Here is a 19,938-nt window from a genome sequence, read left to right as displayed (position 1 = left end):
AACAAGCTTTGGAATTGCCTCTTTTTCTTAAAGAAAATCATATATAGGGGTGTGTGTGTGTGTGTATGTGTATATATGTGTATATATATGTGTGTGTATATATGTATATGTATTTATGTGTATACACACGTATAGGCAAAGGTTCCTCTTTTTGTTCTCTTTCTGCTGTGCTGAGTCTTTAGCCTTTGCTAACATTTTTGTGATGTCAGCCTTTGCTTCCTCCACTGTAGAAGCAGGAAAGCAAATCCCAGCCAGGTATCCAGGAAGCCACTGAAGACCCAGATCTGCAGGCAAGAGAGTGCCTCACCACAGGCCCAGGGTGGGATCTGAAGGTTCATAAGGCTGTAACCAGGTGTCATGGTTATCCTCTTCCAGGCGTCGTGTCCCTCTAATAGGTAATGGGCAGATAGTGAGGGGATCTGAGTGTTCACCACCGTCATGAGCTCTGGGCCTGAAATACGCACAAAGTGTCCCTGAGAAGGTGTCGGTGAAGGTGAAGATGTGGGAGCCATCCGACACATTGAAGAAGGACAGTTTTCCTGCCTCCCAGTCCAGGAAGATGCCCACACGTCGGGGCGGCACGCGCAGAGTGAGGGCAATGCGGTGTGGGTCCAGGACGAAGTACTCACAGTGGTTCCACAGCCCCATCACCCAATAGCCGTTGGCCGGGCTTAAGAGCACAGGCCCCAAGCGTGGCACTGCAGCCAGACACACACCGAGGAACCAGCGGCTGCGCCGTCCCACAAACACTTCCCAGTAGTGGCGGCCAGCCGAGAAGCGCTCACAGCTCAGCACGCACGTCTGCTCAGAGAACCTCTGCGGGTCCCCAGCCACAGGACTGGACACTGCTGCGCAGGAAGACACGCTCTTCCCATCCTCGGAGACCTCCAGGCTGAGGTGCGCTGAGGCCGGATCAAGGGTTAGATCCACTGTGTGGAGGCACGGGGTTAGGGCCTGTGAAGGACAGCTCTGGGCCCTGCCTGTCCCCTTCCCTGACAGGTAAACCGTAGTGCTCCTGGTAATCATTCCCACCCTGAAACCATCCCTGTTTACTGAAGCAGCTTGCAAGTCACTCCTAAACACCTGAAAGCCTTAGGAGGAATCATATTTCTTTCCTGAACTAAAGTTTCTTGAATGCCATACTAGGTGCCATGGAGAGCAGAGATAGATTTGTGGGGATAGAGGCAGGCTCACTTTCCCCACCTCCTGGTCAAGGGGAAGGGGTTCCTGGCTGGTTCAATTCTGGACTGATGTCACCACCCTGTGTGACCTTCATATAATCATGTGAAATCTGAGTCTCGGTTTTATAGCAATATTAGGATTTTAAAGCTGAAAGGGACATCTGAGGTAATCTGGTCCAGTGCCCTACACGCCAACACCTCACTCCTCAAATCACACCCATTTGATAGGTAAGAACCTCAAGGATCTCTTCTTTCAGATGAGAAGTTCTTACAAACAGGCCCTAGCAGCCTTCCTGTCAGATGAAAACAAACCTGACAAAACACAGAAAATGATGTGCTTTTAAAGGAGGAGGTATACGCACACAAAAAAGTGCATGTGTGAGTATAGCCAGATGTGCACATGCAGGCATATCTGTCATGTTGTATACGTGCAAATGTAGGCTTATGCTATGTGTCTGTGTGTGCAGCCTCCATACTTGGCTCTTGGACAGACCTTTCCTCTAATCTCAGATCTCTCCACCTCCTTTCTGTTTAAAATTCTGCCAATCCAATCACAAGTTACAGTCCCTTGACTTCAGTTACCTGCATATTGTTGGGCTGCTCTCCACTCTGAAACCAAGCAGAAAGGAAAACATGTTTAGAGATTTGAGTCAGTAGCTCTGGAATGTTGAGGAAGGCTCAAGATGCATTAGGTATGACACAAACCCAATGATCTCCTTCCCACCATGACAGGTAGTTTGAGTCCAGACTGTTCTGGGTTCACCATGGCACTTCTCTGGGAATTGAGAACTGGGCAGGTGTCTGGAGTCAGTGCTGGGTTATACCAAATCTGTATGCAGTCTAACCTTGCGCTGAGAAGGAGAGGAAAACAAAGCATGTGGGCAAAGAGAAACAATACAGGTGACTGAGATGCCCTGAAAGTTGCATATGAAGCTTCAGTCTGATCAGCAGGCTCAGTCCAAGGAGACCTGAATGAACCTGGCTCCTGTCCTAAAATGTCCTTTAGACATTCTGTCTTCACTACTTTCTGAATATGAACCATTCTGAGTGGATTTCTATTTTGTTTTATTTTATTTTGCTTTACAGCAAGAAATCAACAAGTCACAAAATAGCAAAATAGCAGGGCCTTTCAAACCTGGTTTTACATCAGAATAACTAGCAGAACTTTAAAAACATATAGCTCTTGCATTGAATAACTCAATTTTATAAAGATGTTGATGGGCATGGAAGAGGGTACTTGTTGGGATGAGCATTGGGTGTTATATGGAAACCAACTTGACAATAAACTATTTTTTAAAAAATATGTTGATTCGTTCTAAATGTATCCCTAAATTCAAAGCAACCCCATGCAAAACTGCTATTGCTTTTTAAAAAAGAAATTTGTAAATTTATCCTAAAATTTAAAATGGACCTAAAAATGTCATTAACTTTTAAAAGGAAGCAGAAATAGAGGATAACTTGTACTTTGGGGTACCATAGAAGCCATAGTAGTGAAAACAATAAAGTAATAGGTGGTCAAAATATAGACCTATCTACACATGGGAACCAAATATGAACTAAGGGCAATACCCATATAAATGGCGGGTTTCAGGGATGGTGTGGTAGATGGCACTGGGAAAACTGGCTCACTACATGAAGAGAAATAGCTGGATTCTCACCTCACACCAAATTAAATGGCAACATTCAGAGAGATTAAAGACATACACATAACACATATTAAGTGAATAGAAGAAAGTGAAAGAGAGTATCTTCATGACCTAAGTGTGAGGAAGGTTTTCTTCAATAGAATTTCAAAAACACCTGCTATAAGGTAAAAATTTGATGAATATACATCTGCATAAAGATATTAATCCCTCACTGGTATTAAACATTGTAAATTCCTTCTTCTAGTTTGTCACCTATCAGCTATGTTCATGGTTTCCTACTGAAAAGAAATCATTAACTTTTATAAAATCGAATTCATCAAATTTTTATCTTATGACTTGAGTTTTTGAAACTTTGTTGGTGATATGTGTACATATGTACACATGTCCCCTTGAATCAATAAAAGAAAGATAACAACCTCATACTAAAAGTAGCCAAAGAACATGAACTGGCAATATTCAAAAGAGGAAGCCCCAAAAGTCATCTAGCATATGAAGATATGCCCAAACTTCTTAGTGTCCAGAGGAGGACAGACTGAAAGAACAATGAGCAATCACTCATCTCCATTGACAGGCTAACTCAGAATGCTGACTCATATGGGATGTAAGCATGTGGAAACTCCATGCACAGCCAATGGCAGGATGCTGACACTGCCCTTGGGGGAATCCCTCTACCCCCCATTACTGGTCTCCATGGACCAGCAATTCCCTTCCTGGGCATACATCTCAGAGAAATATCCACATAAAACTGGAAGGCAACACATTTGAAGCTATTCATTCAGCAATATATGTGGTGGTATGGAGTTAGAGGCAGGCTGGATGTCTGTTCCAAGAAGGTGGCTGGCTAAAATGGAGTACTTTGCAGCAAGGAGACACAGACCAGATGTGGTGGCAGGGATGGGTATTAAAACACAGTTATGAGAGTAAAAAGCAAGTAACAGCACAAGACTGTAAGCATAATTTATAGAAACTAAAGTGTTTGTGCAGAAAACAGAAATTCACCTTTTGCAAGAATACATACAAAATAAAGCTACACATTAGACTGTTTGCTTTATGTGGGGAATGGAAGAAGGTATAGGGGAAAATATTTACCTAAAGGGCGACATGCCACTCTAGACCCACGAGTCACAGTCTTTGAGGGTTGGTGCCAGGATCTAGATGATTCTGACGTGCAACCATAATTTCCACCAATGGTTTACAATATAATATAATATAAGTATATTGTATTATACACCTCAGTAAAATATAAAGGTAAATAGAAAAGAAAAAATATAGAATGTAACTTCTATTAAGTGATATACATAAATCCACGCCATGTGCCTGTGGAAGAAACCAGAATGAAGCATGGTTGGTTAGTCAAAGTGAGTGAATGGGATGATGAGATGTAAAGTGGACAGTGGGAGGGAGACATGCTTCACTCACCAGCCTGGCCTTCAGCCCTTCTCCAGTCTGAAGTAGCCATGGAAAAATGGAATTAGAACACCAGGTCAGTACTGCTTTCCTGCTCACACATTGCATTTTGCACACACCCCTGCCCTTCTCCCTTTTCTCCTGACACCCACATGACTATAAGCATTCCAACCTGGGCATCATAGTTGGTTGAGATATGAGAAGAACATACATGGAAAATCAGATGCTAAAAGATAGACAAGAAGAAATAATCCAAAAGGGGTCACTTACCAAGTTCTGTCTGAAGCTTCCCTGTAAGTAAAACACACATAGAAAACATCAGTCTTTGGGTAAGAGGAACTACCTTCCCTAGGCAGTTAGGCCACTGGAAAGAGGTTTCTTAGTCTTAAGCCACCACTCACCATAACTCATCTTAGTCTCTGTAACACCAATCTGCAGAGTTCTTATGTCTCACCCTATTCCTTCCTCTAAGGCAGAAATCTGCACAAAGATGGAAAAGGAAAACAAGTCCTGATATTAAGAGGCTTATTTCCAGGGCTCATTTTTTATTTGAAAAACTACTGCTCATTTGCCCTGAAATCAGAAACTATTCCTAGGGAGGATGTCCTTCATAAGTCCAAGCACTGAGCCCAGCCTGCATGAGCCTCAGGGTCACTTACTGGGAACACTATTTAAAAGACTGAGAAGACAGACACGCTATGGAGGATTCCAGAGGACTATGTGCCACGTCCACTCAGACAAGAACCCGGTCTCCTCAGGACCCACGTGGAAGGAGCAGTTTGAGTGTTTATTGGATTTGTCTGTGCGTTTGTGTACCGTTGTTCCCTGTGTGTTTGTCTGTCTGTATTCTTTTCCAGGGCTACCTCAAGAAACAAGCCAAAGTACACATGGTGGAGAGTCCCAAATACCACTACGAGTAGGGAAATAAAATAACCAAAGTCTCAACAAGAGAAACCAAGAGACACCATTGAAAGAACGCTTCCTGAACAGACAGGCCTTGGACAGTCAAAGAGCCCTCTTTAATACACAACACCTGCAGGGGAAGAGTGCATAACAAGTTTTTAAAATTAACAAGAGATAGAAAGCTAACCAAAATGATGAAATGGAAGAACTCTCCTCCAAAGAAATTCCAGGAAGAAATGACAGCTACAGAACTGCTCAAAACAGATATAAGCAACATAACTGAACAAGAATTTAGAACAATAGTCATAAGATTAATCGCTGGGCTTGAAAAAGGCATGGAAGACATCAGAGAAACTATTGCTACAAACACTATGGATACTATAAACTAAAAGTGCTATAAATGAGATACATAATAAAATGGAGGTATCCAATGCACAGATTAAAGTGGCAGAAAGGAGAACAAGTGATTTAAAAGAAACAATTACAGAAAGAGAGGAAGCTGAGAAAAAGAGAGATAAACTGATCCAGGAACATGAAAGGAGAATTCGAGAGCACAGCAGTACAATCAAACAGAACAATATTCGTATCATAGGAATTTCAAAAGAGGGAGAGAGAGGGAAAGGTGCTGAAGGAGTCCTGGAACAAATTACAGCAGAGAGCTTCTCCAACATGGGGAGGGAAGTAGACGTTGAAGTTTAAGAAGCACAGAGAACTGTCCTCAGATGTAACTTGAATCGAACTTCTGCACGACATATCATAGTGAAATTGGCAAAATATAAGGACAAAGAGAGAATTCTGAAAGCAGCGAGGGAGAAAAGGGCCCTAACATACAAAGGGAAACCTATCAGAGTGGTGACAGACCTATCTACTGAAACTTGGCAAGCCAGAAAGGAATGGCAGGAGACTTCAATGTGATGAACAGAAAAAATATGCAGCCAAGAATCCTCTATCCAGCAAGCCTGTCATTCAGAATAGAAGGAGAGATAAAAAGTCTTTCCAAATAAACAAAAATTGAAAGAATCTGTCACCACTAAACCAGCCCTACAAGAAATCCTGAGAGGGTCTCTCTGAGGGAAATGTTGCAAGGAACGCAAGATACCAGATACAACACCACAAGCATGAATCCCCAAAACGACACAATGACTCTAAACTAATATGTTTCAATAACAACACTAAATGTAAAGGGGCCGAATACTCCAATGAAAAGACACAGGGTGGCAGAATGGATAAAAAAACAAAATCCATCTATTTGCTGTCTACAAGAAACTCATTTTAGACTTGAGGACACCAGCAAATTGAAAGTAAGGGGATGGAGACATATCTATCATGCTACTGAAAATCAAAAGAAAGCTGGAGTAGCTATACTTATATAAGACAAACTGGATTTTGAAGTAAAGGCAGTAACAAGGGATGAAGACTGGCATTATATAATAATTACAGGGTCTATCCATCAGGAAGAACTAACAATTATAATTGTCTACACACCGAATATGGGAGCACCTAAATATATAAAATAATTAATCAAAAACAGAAACAGTCTTATAGATAAGAATGTGCTAATAGCAGGGGACTTTAATACTCCACTTACAGCAATGGATAGATCAACTAGACAGAAAATCACTAAAGAAACAATGGACTTGAATGACACATTGGACCACATGGACTTGATAGATATATTTAGAACTCTACATCCTGAGGCCATGGAATTCACCTTCTTCTCAAGTGCGCATGGCACATTCTCCAAGATAGATCACATAAAGCAGCCTTCATTAAATATAAAAGAATTGAGATCATACCATGCATATTTTCAGATCACAATGCTATGAAACTTGAAGTAAACCACAGAAGAAGAAGAAGTCTGGAAAACCTCCAAAAACATGGACGTTAAAGAACACCCTACTAAAGAACGAATGGGCCAATCAGGCAATTAGAGAAGGAATTAAAAAATATATGGAAACAAATGAAAATGAAAATACAACAATCCAAATTCTATGGGATGCAGCGAAGGCAGTCCTAAGAGGAAAGACCATTGCACTCCAGGTCTATTTCAAGAAATTAAAAAAGTGTAAGTGCAAATTCTAACAGCGCACATAAAGGAACTAGAGGCAGAGCAACAGGAGCACCCCAACTCAGGAGGAGAAGAGAAATAATAAAAATCAGGGCAGAAATAAACAACATAGAGACCAAAGAAACAATTGAACAGAACAATAAAAGCAAGAGTTGGTTTTTTGAAAAAATAAACAAAATTGACAAACCACTAGCCAGGCTTCTCAAAAAGAAAAGAGAGAGCACTCAAATAGACAAAATCATGAATGAAAAGGAACTTATTACAACCAACCACTCAAAAATACAAGCAATTATCAAGGAATACTATGAAAAATTATATGCCAACAAATTGGACAACATAGAAGAAATGGACAAATTCCTAAACATACACTCACTGCCACAATTCATACGGGAAGAAATAGAAAATCTGAACAGACCTATAAGCAGTGAAGAAATGGAATCTTCCCAAAAATCTTATCAAAAATCTCCCATCAAATAAGAGCCCTGGATCTGATGGCTTCCCTGGGGAATTCTACCAGATGTTTAAAACAGAATTAATACCAATTCTCTTCAAGCTATTCCAAAAAATAGAAATCTAAGGAAAACTTCCAGACTCATTTTATGAAGCCAGCATCACTCTGATTCCCAAGCCAGACAGAGATCCAGCAAAAAAAGAGAACTACAGGCCAATATCCTTCGTGAATATGGATGCGAAAATCCTCAACAAGATCCTTGCAAATCGAATCCAGCAGCACATAAAAAGAATCACTCAACAAGATCAAGTGGGATTCATTCCTGGGTTACAGGGCTGCTTCAACATTCGCAAATCAATCAATGTGATACACCACTTCAACAAAAGAAAGATAAAAACCATATGATCCTGTCAATAGATGCAGAAAAAGCATTTGACAAATACAGCACCCCTTCTTAATAAAGACTCTAGAGAAAGTCGGGATAGAAGGAACTTACTTAAACATCATAAAAGCCATCTATGAGAAGCCTTCAGCTAACATCATCCTCAACAGGGAAAAACGGAGAGCTTTCCCCATGAGATCAGGAACACGACAGGGATGTTCACTCTCACCACTGCTGTTTAACGTAGTGCTGGAAGTCCTAGCATCAGCTATCAGAAAACAAAGGGAAATCAAAGGCATCAGAATTGGCAAAGAGGAAGTCAAACTTTCACTTTTCGCAGACGACACGATACTTTGCATAGAAAACCTGATAGACTCCACCAGAAGCCTACTAGAAATGATCCAAGAATTCAGTAAAGTTCCAGAGTACAAAATAAACGTAAAGAACTCGGTTGCATTCTTATACACCAATAATGAAGCAACAGAAAGAGAAATCAAGAGGCTGATCCCATTCACAATTGCACAAAAAACCATAAAATACCTAGGAATAAACCTAACCAAGGATACAAGAGATCTGTATGTTGAAAACATTAGAAAACTTATGAAAGAAATTGAAGAAGGCACAAAGAAATGGAAAAACATTCCATGCTCATGGATAGGAAGAATATACATGGTTAAATTGTCATTACTACCCAAAGCAATCTACACATTCAATGCAATTCCAATCAAAATTGCACCAGCATACTTCTCAAAACTAGAACAAACTATCCTAAAATTAGTATGGAAGCACCNCACAAAAAACCATAAAATACCTAGGAATAAACCTAACCAAGGATACAAGAGATCTGTATGTTGAAAACATTAGAAAACTTATGAAAGAAATTGAAGAAGGCACAAAGAAATGGAAAAACATTCCATGCTCATGGATAGGAAGAATATACATGGTTAAATTGTCATTACTACCCAAAGCAATCTACACATTCAATGCAATTCCAATCAAAATTGCACCAGCATACTTCTCAAAACTAGAACAAACTATCCTAAAATTAGTATGGAAGCACCAAAGATCCCGAATAGCCAAAGTAATATTGAAGAATAAAACCAAAACAGGAGGTATCACCATCCCAGACTTTAGCCTCTACTACAAAGCTGTCATCATCAAGACAGTATGGTACTGGCAGAAAAACAGACACATAGAACAATGGAACAGAATTGAGAATTCAGAGCTGGACCCATAGGTATACAGTCAACTAATCTTTCACAAAGCAGGAAAGAATACCCAATGGAAAAAGGACAGCCTCTTTAACAGATGGTGCTGGGAGAACTAGACAGCAACAGGCATAAGATTGAAACAGGATAAATTTCTCACACCATACACCAAAATAAACTCAAAAGTGATAAAGGACCTGAACGTGAGAGGAAACCATCAACACCCTAGAGGAGAAAGCAGGAAACAACCTTCTTACTTGACACATCCCTAAAAGCAAGGGAAACAAGAGCAAAAATAAACTATTGGGACCTCATCGAGATGAAAAGCTTCTGAACGGCAAAGGAAACAATCAATAAAACTAATAGGCAACCAACTGAATGGGAAAAGATAGTTGCAAATGACATATCAGATAAAGGGTTAATATCCAAAATCTATAAGGAACTCACCAAACTCCACACCCGAAAAACAAACGGCCCAGTTAAGAAATGGGCAGAAGATATGAACAGACACTTCTCCAAAGAGGACATCCAGATGGCCAACAGACACATGAAACGATGCTCAGCATCCCTCCTCATCAGGGAAATACAAATAAAAATCACACTTAGATACTACCTCATGCCAGTCACAGTGGCTAAAATGAGGAAATCAGAGGACTCTAGATGGTGGCGAGGATGTGGAGAAATGGGCACTCTCCTACACTGTTGGTGGGAATGTAAACTGGTACAGTCTCTCTGGAAAACAGTGTGGAGGTTCCCCAGGAAACTAACAATAGAACTCCCCTATGACCCAGCAATAGCACTGCTAGGAATTTATCCAAGGGATAGAGAAATGCTGATGCTTAGGAGCATATATACCACAATGTTCATAGCAGCCCTCTCAACAATAGCCAAAACATGGAAAGAGCCTAAGTGTCCATCAACGGACAAACGGACCAAGAAGATGTGGTTTATCTATACGATGGAATACTACATGGCAATGAGAAAATGAAATTTGACCATGTGTAGCAAGCTGGACGGACCTTGATGGTGTTATGCTGAGCGAAATAAGTCAGGCAGAGAAGGGAAAATATCATATATTTGCACGTATAAGAGGATTGGGAAGAACTGAACGAAGGACCATGGGGTAGAAGAAAGTGGGAAATGGTGGGGGAAAGGGAGAGAGGCAAACCATGAGAGACTCTTGAATGCTGAGAACAAACTGAGGACTGATGGGTGTTGGGGGGGACGGGGAAGATGGACATGGAGGGGCGCACTTGTGGGAATGTGCACTGGGTGTTATGTGGAAACCAACGTGACAATAAACTATTTGTGTATGAAGGAAAAAACACAAATAAGAGCCCGGGGCCAGATGGCATCCCTGGGGAATTCTACCAGACATTAAAAACAGAATTAATACCCATTCTCCTCAAGCTATTCCAAAAAATAAAACGAAGAAATATTCCGTACTCATTTTACGAAGCCAGCATCACTTTGATTCCCAAGCCAGACAGAGATCCAGGAAAAAAAAAAAAAAAAGAGAGAACTATTGGCCAATATCCTTGATGAGTACAGATGCAAAAATCCTCAACAAGAAACTTGCAAATTGAATCCAACAGCACATAAAAAGAATATCCAACAAGATCAAGTGGGGTTCATTCCTGGGCTACAGGGTTCGTTCAATAGCAAATCAATCAATGTGATACATCACATCAACAAAAGAAAAGATAAAAACCATATGAATCTGTCAATAGGAGAACTGGACAGCAACATGCAGAAGAATGAAACTAGATCATTTTCTCACACCATACACAAAAATAATCTCAAAATGGATAAAGGACCTGAACGTGAGTCAGGAAACCATCAAGACCCTAGAGGAGATAGCAGGAAACAACCTCCTTGACCTCCACCTCAGCAATTTCTTACTTGACACATCCCCAAAGGCAAGGGAATCAAGAGTAAAAATGAAGTACTAGGATCTCGTGAAGATTAAAAGATTCTGCACAGCAAAAACAAAACAAAACAAAACAAAAAACAAAAATGGAATACTACATGACAATGAGAAAGAATGAAATCTGGCCATGTGTAGCAACATGGATGGAACTTGAGGGTGTTATGCTGAGCGAAATAAGTCCTGCAGAAAAGGACAGATACCATATGTTTGCACGTATAGGATGATTAGGAGGAACTTATGGGAGGACCGTGGGGGAGAATTAAGGGGAAAATAGTGGTGGAGAGGGAGGGAGGCAAACCATGAGAGACTCTTGAATGCCGAGAACAAACTGAGGGCTGATGGGGGTGAGGGAGAGGGGAAGAGGAGTGATGGGTATGGAGGAGAGCACTTGTGGGGATGAGCACTGGGTGTTTTGGAAACCAACTTGACAGTAAACTATATTAAACAAATGGCAGTTTATACAACACAAGGGACAAGCAGGAGATAGAGTTGTTCATTCTGATTTCAGAACATGTTAGAAGACTTCCAAAATGAGAACAATGGCAGATGCCACTTTCTTCCTCAAACCCCAGCACAAACACAGAGACATCTATGGGAGATGGGGCTGCACAGACACTTCTTATATAACCCACTAGCAGTATGCCATGTTCACAAGTTCTGCTAGGGAGTAGCCCACACCAACCAACCTAGTAACTTTAACCCTGGGCTCTGGGAAAATTTTGTTAAGCCATGTCATACCCAGCCATGGATCCCCAACCACTGTTGGGCACAAGCCCCAGCCACGCCCAGACACCCTCACACTCTGTGCCTAGCCTTGTGCCCCTAGCATCCCCAGCATACGGCCACCAGCCATTGCAGTGTTTTATGGCATCTGGTATATGATTAGTGGCTCAGTACAAATTTTGCTAACACTGCCATTCCACCTCCAAATTCCCCAGCAGGCATGCCTCCTTATAGTTGGTCTGCCTGGGTCCAACTAATATCACAGACAGAAAGCACAGACCACAAAAGGTATATAATTAGAGAAGACAATTACACTGAAAGGAAAAATGACTCAGATACAACAGCAGGTCATAAGCAACACATAGGATACTCTCTTGGACTGCCAGGTGTGGTGAAGAGGACACAATATTCTTCAGGGTACTCCAGGACCCCTTCTTCATAAAGTCACTACTTCCAAATTCAGAAGACACAGTTAACTTTCTTGAATAGAAAGAGAGATAAGGAGTTTCTCAGACCAAAAAAAAAAAAAAAATTAAACTAAAGGACTTATGACCACTAAACAAATTCTGCAAGACATATTAAAAACGAATCTTTGGGAAAGATGTCGGAGAAGTAGGGGGCTCCATACTTTTCACTGGCCCGCATCTCTTAAACAAAGAAAGGCTAAAGCCATAGGACTCTGAATCGCAAGAGTCTGGGAGGAAAAGAGACAGAGTCCGCTAAGAAGACAGTCTCATATGTGCATGATTGTAAACTGGGGAAGATAAAAATGGGCCTGGATCCAGCCACAGAGCGGAGGGAGCCCTCTCTGCGGAGAGCAGCAGAGAGACGAGGGGAAGAGAAAGAGCGACTGAAACTGCTCATAGAATTGTCTCTGGAGAAGAGGAAGACCTCGGCCCAGGACAGAGAGGGATCCTATCATCCCATTTCTAACCACAGGCTGTTGGGAGAGAGATCCTATCTCTAGCTGTGGCGCTTTCTTTGGGCTGGGTGCCGTGGTCCCAGGCTGTGCCAGGAGAAACTGCACTGCTACTCTCCCTACTCAATCATGGGCTAGGAAGCGGCCTCGCCTGCAGGATTACATTTCCAGCAGTATCATTAAAGCAAATGGACTAAGATTGGGAAATGAGGTGGGGCTTGGGACATAGAACATGGCCCACTTTGGCTATACCTGAGGCACAGAGAGATCAGGCCCAAAAGAGTGATTTGCAATGCTTGATTCGAGAAGGCACTAGAGTGCCTCCATTTTTTCCCCCACAACCACCAAGGTGGGGCCTCAGGGAGTGGCCTGAGGGACCTGCAGTGGAGGGGAGACCTGCATACAGTAAACCATGCCCAACCACACTGTAGAGCTGCCTTTTTTTTTTTTTTTTTGCTGGGGCCTGGGGCAAGACCAACATTGATCCATTGCTGTGATTAACTCTAGATCAATTCTTCCTATTAAGGTATATTTTCCCTTATTTCATTCTTATCTCTCCCCTCCACTGGACTAGGCACTCTGGTCATTGGTTAGCTAAAACAGTCACATTTAATCTATTCTCTTGATCCATATTCTTCACCTCTATCATTACCTTCCTTTCTCTCTCTGGAATAATCTGTATAGTTTCTTTAGGTAGCATTATCTTCATTTCTTTCTCCTTGTCTCCTACCATATTCTCCTCTTTCTCTCTGAATTAAGCCTTTTAGTCTCTCTGTCTGGTCAATGTTCAATTTCTTTCTCCCCACCCCTGTTATTTCTCTCTTTGTATATGCTTGCTCTTCCATTAGCACTGCCTCCACCCTGCTCTTTATTTGTAGCTGAGATTTCTGGTTTTGTGCTTTTAGACTGTCCTTTGTCTTTTGGGATTATTTTCCCCCTTTCAGTTTGCTTGTTTTTTTTTTTTTTTCTATGCCAGTGCATTTCTGTGCTTTTCTTCCCTGTTTGTTTGTCTGTCTGTTTTCCTTTTCAGGGCTACCTCAATAAACAAGCCAAAGTACCCATGGTGGAGAGCCCAAAATATAACCATGAGTAGGGAAATAAAATAACCAAAGGCACAAGAAGAGAGACCAAGGGACACCATTGAAAGAACGCTTCCTGAGTGGACAATGGACAGTCAACGAGCCTCATTTAATATGGCAGAACTCGCAGGTGCAAAGCACATAACAAGCTTATAAAACTGACAAGAGACAGAAAGCTAGCCAAAATGATGAAACGGAAGAACTCTCTTCTAAAGAAATTCCAGGAAGAAATGACAGCTAAAGAATTGCTCAAAACAGATATAAGCAACATAACTGACCAATAATTTAGAGCAATTGTCATAACATTAATTGCTGGGCTTGAAAAAGGCATGGAAGACACCAGAGAAGCTATTGCTACAAAGATTATTGAGCTTAAAAATAGTTGTGATGAACTAAAAAATGCTATAAATGAGGTGCATAATAAAATGGAGGCGGCCACTGCACCGATTGAATAGGTAGAGAGGAGAATAGGTGTATTAGAGGACACAATTATAGAAAAAGAGGAAGCAGAGAAAAAGAGAGATAAATTGATCTAGGAGCATGAAAGGAGAGTTCGAGAACTGAATGATACAAACAGAGCAATATCCGTATCATGGAATTCCAGAAGAAGAGAGAGAAAAAGGAGCTGAAGGGTACTTGAACAAATTATAGCTGAGACCCTCCCCAATCTGGGGAAGGGAACAGACATTGAAATCCAAGAGGCACAGAGAACTCCTCTCAGAAGTGACTTAAATCGATCTTCTGCACGACATATCATAGTGAAACTTGCAAAATATAAGGACAGAGAGAGAATTCTAAAAGCAGCAAGGGATAAAAGGGCCCTAACCTACAAAGGGTGGTTGGAGACCTAGCTACTGAAATTTGACAAGCCAGAAAGGAATGGCAGATAATCTTCAATTTGATGAACAGAAAATATATGCAGTCAAGAATCCACTATCCAGCAAGCCTGTCATTCAGAATAGAAGGGGAGATAAGGTTTTTCCCAAATAAACAAAAATTGAAATAATTCATCACCTTGAAACCAGTCCTACAAGAAATTTTGAGGAGGACTCCATGAGGGAAATGTTGTAAAGAACACAAGGTACTAGAGACACCACTACAAGCATGAATCCTACAGGGAACACAATGACTCTAAACTCATATATTTCAATAATAACACTGTATGTAAATGGGCTAAATGCTCCAATCAAAAGACATCAGGTAGCAGAATGGATAAAAAAAGAAACAAAATCCATCTATTTGCTGTCTACAAAGAGACTCACTTTCGACCTATGGACACCTTGAGATTGAAAGTGAGGAGATGGAGTAATATCTATCATGCTACTAGAAGTCAAACGAAAGCTGGGGAAGCCATACTTATACAGGAAAAACTGGACTTTAAAGTTAAGGCAGTTACAAGAAATGAGAATGACATTATATAATAATTACAGGGTCTATCCATCAGGAAGAGCCAACAATTATAAATGTCTATGCACCGAAATCAGGAGCACCCAAATACATAAAACAATTGTTCACAAACAGAAACAATCTTATTGATAAGAATATGCTAATTTCAGGGGACTTTAATGCTCCACTTACAGCAATGGATAAACTAGACAGAAAATCACTAAAGAAACAATGGACCTGAATGACACATTGGACCAGATGGATCTGACAGATATATTTAGAACTCCATCCTGCGGCTATGGAATTCACTTTCTTCTCGAGTGTACCTGGTACATTCTCCAAGATAGATCACGTACTGGGTCACAAAGTGGCCTTAATAAATATTAAAGAATTGAGATCATACCATGCACACTTTCAGGTTACAATGCTATGAAAGTTGAAATCAATCACAGGAAAAACTCTGGAAAACCTTCAAAAACATGGAGGTTAAAGAACGAATGGGTCAATCAGGCAATTAGAGAAGAAATAAAATAATATATGGAAACAAATGAAAATGTAAATACAATTTAACTCTTTGAGGGGCAGCAAAGGCTGTCCTAAGAGGAAAGTACATTGCACTCCAGGCCTATTTCAAGAAACTAGAAAAAACGCAAATACAAAATCTAACAGCGCATCTAAAGGAACTAGAAGCTGAGCACCAAGGACACCCAAACACAGCAGAAGAAGGGAAATAATAAAAATCAGGGCAGAAATAAACAATATAGAATTAAAAAAAACAGTTGAACAGATCAGTGAAACCAAGAGTTGGTTTTTTGAAAAAATAAACAAAATTGATAAACCTCTAGTCAGGCTTCTCAAAAAGAAAAGAGAGGGCACCAACTACACAAAATCTTGAATGAAAATGGATTTATTACAACCAATCCCTCAGAAACACAAGCAATTATTAGGGAATACTATGAAAAATTATATGCCAACAAATTGGACAACCTAGACGAAATGGAGAAATTCCTAAACACACACTCACTACCAAGATTCAAATGGAAAAGGACAGAAAATCTGAACAGGTCCATAACCAAGAAGATTTAGAATCCGTTATCAAAAATCTCCCAACAAATAAGAGTCCTGGACCCGATGGCTTCCCTGGGGAATTCTACCAGGCATTTAAATCAGTTAATACTCATTCTTCTCAGGCTATTCAAAAAAAAAAAAGAAAGAAAGAAAGAAAAAAGAAATGGAAGGAAAAAAACTTCTGGACTCATTCTACAAAGCCAGCATCAATTTGATTCCCAAACCAGACAGAGACCCAGCAAAAAAAGAGAACTATAGGCCAATATCCTTGATAAATATGGATGCAAGAATCCTCAACAAGATACTTGCAAATTGAATCCAACAGCACATAAAAAGAATTATCCACCATGATCAAGTGGGATTCATTCCTGGGTTACAGGGCTGGTTCAACAATCGCAAATCAATCAATGTGATACATCACATCAACAAAAGAAAAGATAAAAGCCATATGATCCTGTCGATAGATGCAGAAAAAGCATTTGACAAAATACAGCATCCCTTCTTAATAAAGACCCTTGAGAAAGATAGGATAGAAGAAACTTACTTAAAAATTATAAAAGCCATGTATGAGAAGCCCACAGCTAATATCATTCTCAATGGGGACTAACTGAGAGCTATTCCCCTGAAATCAGGAACACAACAAGGATGTCCAATCTTACCACTATTGTTTAACATCAGACAACAAAAGGAAATAAAAGGCATTAGAATTGGCAAAGATGAAGTCAAACTTTCATTTTTCATGGACGACATGATACTCTACGTGGAAAACCCAACAGACTCCACCAGACGTCTAGGCTAGAACTGATCCATGAATTCAGCAAAGTTGCAGAATACAAAATCAGTGTACAGAAATCAGTTGCATTTTTATACACCAATAAGGAAGCAACAGAAAGAGAAATCAAGAAACTGATCCTATTACAGGAGTGCTGATGCATAGGAGCACATAGACTCCAATGTTCATAGCAGCACTCTCAACAATAGCCAAAACATGGAAAGAGCCTAAGTATCCATCAACGGATGAATGGATCAAGATGTGGTTTATCTATACAATGGAATACTACATGGCAATGAGAAAGAATGAAATCTGGCCATGTGTAGCAACATGGATGGACCTTGAGGTTGTTATGCTGAGCGAAATAAGTCATGCAGAGAAGGACAGCTACCATATGTTTGCACATATAGGAGGATTAGGAGGAACTTAAGGGAGGACCGTGGGGGAGAAGAAGGGGGGAAACGGGGTGAGAGGGAGGGAGGCAAACCATGAGAAACTCTTGAATGCTGAGAACAAACTAAGGGATGATAGGGGTGGAGGGGAGGGGAAGGGGGGTGATGGGCATGGAGGAGGGCACTTGTAGGGATGAGCACTGGGTGTTATGGAAACCAACTTGACAATAAACTATTTGAAAAAAAAAGACAAAAAACTACTACACAATAAATTTAAAAAAATAAAGAAGTAAATTCTCCTAGGAAAGGCAACTCTATATACTAATTTAGACCATGTTGTTAATTACTTATTATAGTTGCCCTTCCACAGAACTAGGTGGACTACAACACAAGATTCCCAAACTGATAATTTCGTCTGGAGTTTTATTACAACATGCAAGGTGGTTCTTGAGGTCTTCCTCCCCTCCCCTCACTCCCATGGTGGCCTTCTCCTCCATTTCCCCTTCCTTTGAATTCACTCTCCCTTCCTCTGGTCAGGCACACAGCCCATGGTACTGAGTCCCCTGGGGAGAAAAGTGAACTTGATAAATTACTCACACTCCCATTCAAATTAAACGTGCCTCCCTTCCCAGTGGCATTTTCATTAGAAAGAGAAAGATATCTGAGGAAGATGAACATTAAATGGTGGAAATGTAACCTAATCCCATAATTTTCAGAAGAGGGGCTGGCAGGGTTTGTCTGGGGGTCTGGTATCAGACCTACTTCACTGTTGCCATATGAGTTATTTGGGAGTGGAGAGGTGGGAGGCGCAGAAGGATAGATTTAGAATTAGATTGTTGCCATCCATCACTTTCCACAGGGAGCCAGAAACTACTGAACACCTTCCACCCCGCATGCATCGGGTTAGTCCACTAGTTGGTAATCTCACTGAGGGAGTGGTACCCAGAACTTACCCAGCTCTGCTGTGAGTCTCCCTGGAGAAGAAACGAAGAAAAAAGAAAAATCTCAATTGATGTACACTAAGGCTTCACTTCCCTAAAGTGCACAGACACGGCCCCAATGCGTTTTGAGGAACCAGGATGGACTACACACGAGGGAGGAGCGGGCTCCGTGGCAGGGGAAGTGGGAAAGCAAACATCTGTCACGGCGTTTCTGTCTCGATTCCAAGCGCCCCGGGTTTGAAGTACTCGCCTTCCTGAACCAGCAAATTCCCCTTCTCCCCACCACCTTCTGTTAGGGGTGTGGGCAAAGAGCAAGCCTCTTTCCTTGCTTACCTTTGTCCTTCTCAGCCTGCTCCTTCAACTTTTCTGAATGGAGGAAGGAAGGGGAGTGCACTTGAGGGTGCACACTCACCTGCTATTTCCATGTGCCACCCCAGACTCGCGTTTCCGCAGGACCGCACCTGTGCGGTGCCCTCTCCGCGGGCCTCCTCCACCACTTCCCAGCAAAGCCTGCGCCTGATGGGAGGCCCCCCAGCCTGCCCCGTACCTTGGGACCTCCGTTGCTTCTGAAAGAAGTACAGCGCCAGCGTTGAAAGGAGAACCAGGAGGAGTGGCAGTCCCACCAGAGCCCCGAAGAAAGCTCTTTTCCAGGGAGAGGTTCCGGGTAAAAATGCGTCTGGAAAACACCCCAGAGGGAGTTGTTTCGCTTTAGGCACCACTAAACGCTAAGTGAGAAGACTGTTCTGGACCCAGAGTGCCGGAATCCTTCCAAGTTGGCAGGCATTAAATCTTCTGGGCAACGCCATAGCAATCTGTAAAATGGGCATGAGAGCTGCCGCTCACTATGCTCTTCTCTGGGTAGGACCCTGAGGAATAGTGGCAAGCTTGCTTAGCGGAAAAGGGAAAAGGGAAATGGAAGGATGTGGAAGGGAGGGGCTGATGGACCCCACGTACTCTCCCAGCTTAGAATTTTTGTGACCATGGCTCTGTCTTCTCTCTACTCCCCACAATTGCCCTATATCTGAAGAACACGAAAATCCAAGGTGTTGGTATCTGAAAAACATTGAAATATTGCTCTCTGCCGCTAGGGTCAACTCCACAAGTCATTTCATTTTGCTAGCTTCTTACCAACACTTGCTGTAACTTCTCATCACACCTCCTGAAGAATTGTTAGCCAAAGCACTAAAGGGTTGACTGCCAGCTCCCCCTTGTCCTCCCCAGGCTCACTAAGGAGGTTCTGCCCTGAAGTAAGACGTGGCCCAGGCCCACGCAGACGGTAAAGAGATGCAAAATGGAAGGTAACCCTTTAGAAATTCTTGTGGCAATTTAATGGAATAATTTGGTGTCTGTTAAAGATAATAATTTTTCAAGTGATGGTTTTAGTTCAGTGGTCTTTTTAAAAATACATTTTTCTTTTTTTAATTGTGGTAAAATATATAACATAAAATGTACCATCTTAACCATTTTTAAGGGTACAATTCC

The 19,938-nt window shown here is 41.5% G+C and overlaps 1 protein-coding gene across 1 annotated transcript in view; it reads right to left on the bottom strand.

Annotated features, from left to right (window-relative positions):
• Positions 1-303: 303 nt before the first annotated feature.
• BTNL9 (butyrophilin like 9) overlaps positions 304-19,938 on the bottom strand; it is a 28,161-nt gene continuing 8,526 nt past the window's right edge. Inside the window, exons 4-10 of the mRNA XM_077758370.1 lie at positions 19,004-19,132; positions 18,790-18,822; positions 18,469-18,489; positions 4,505-4,525; positions 4,247-4,273; positions 1,764-1,790; positions 304-929 (exon numbers count right to left, since the gene is read on the bottom strand). Coding sequence (XP_077614496.1) covers positions 304-929; positions 1,764-1,790; positions 4,247-4,273; positions 4,505-4,525; positions 18,469-18,489; positions 18,790-18,822; positions 19,004-19,132 — 884 coding nt within the window. The remainder of the gene's footprint in view (positions 930-1,763; positions 1,791-4,246; positions 4,274-4,504; positions 4,526-18,468; positions 18,490-18,789; positions 18,823-19,003; positions 19,133-19,938) is intronic.

Source organism: Crocuta crocuta, unplaced genomic scaffold (genome assembly GCF_008692635.1).
Source record: "Crocuta crocuta isolate KB4526 unplaced genomic scaffold, BGI_CrCroc_1.0 scaffold797, whole genome shotgun sequence".
NCBI lineage: Eukaryota > Metazoa > Chordata > Mammalia > Carnivora > Hyaenidae > Crocuta > Crocuta crocuta.
Note: the sequence above shows the minus strand (reverse complement) of the source record. Positions and strands in the feature narration are given on the sequence as shown.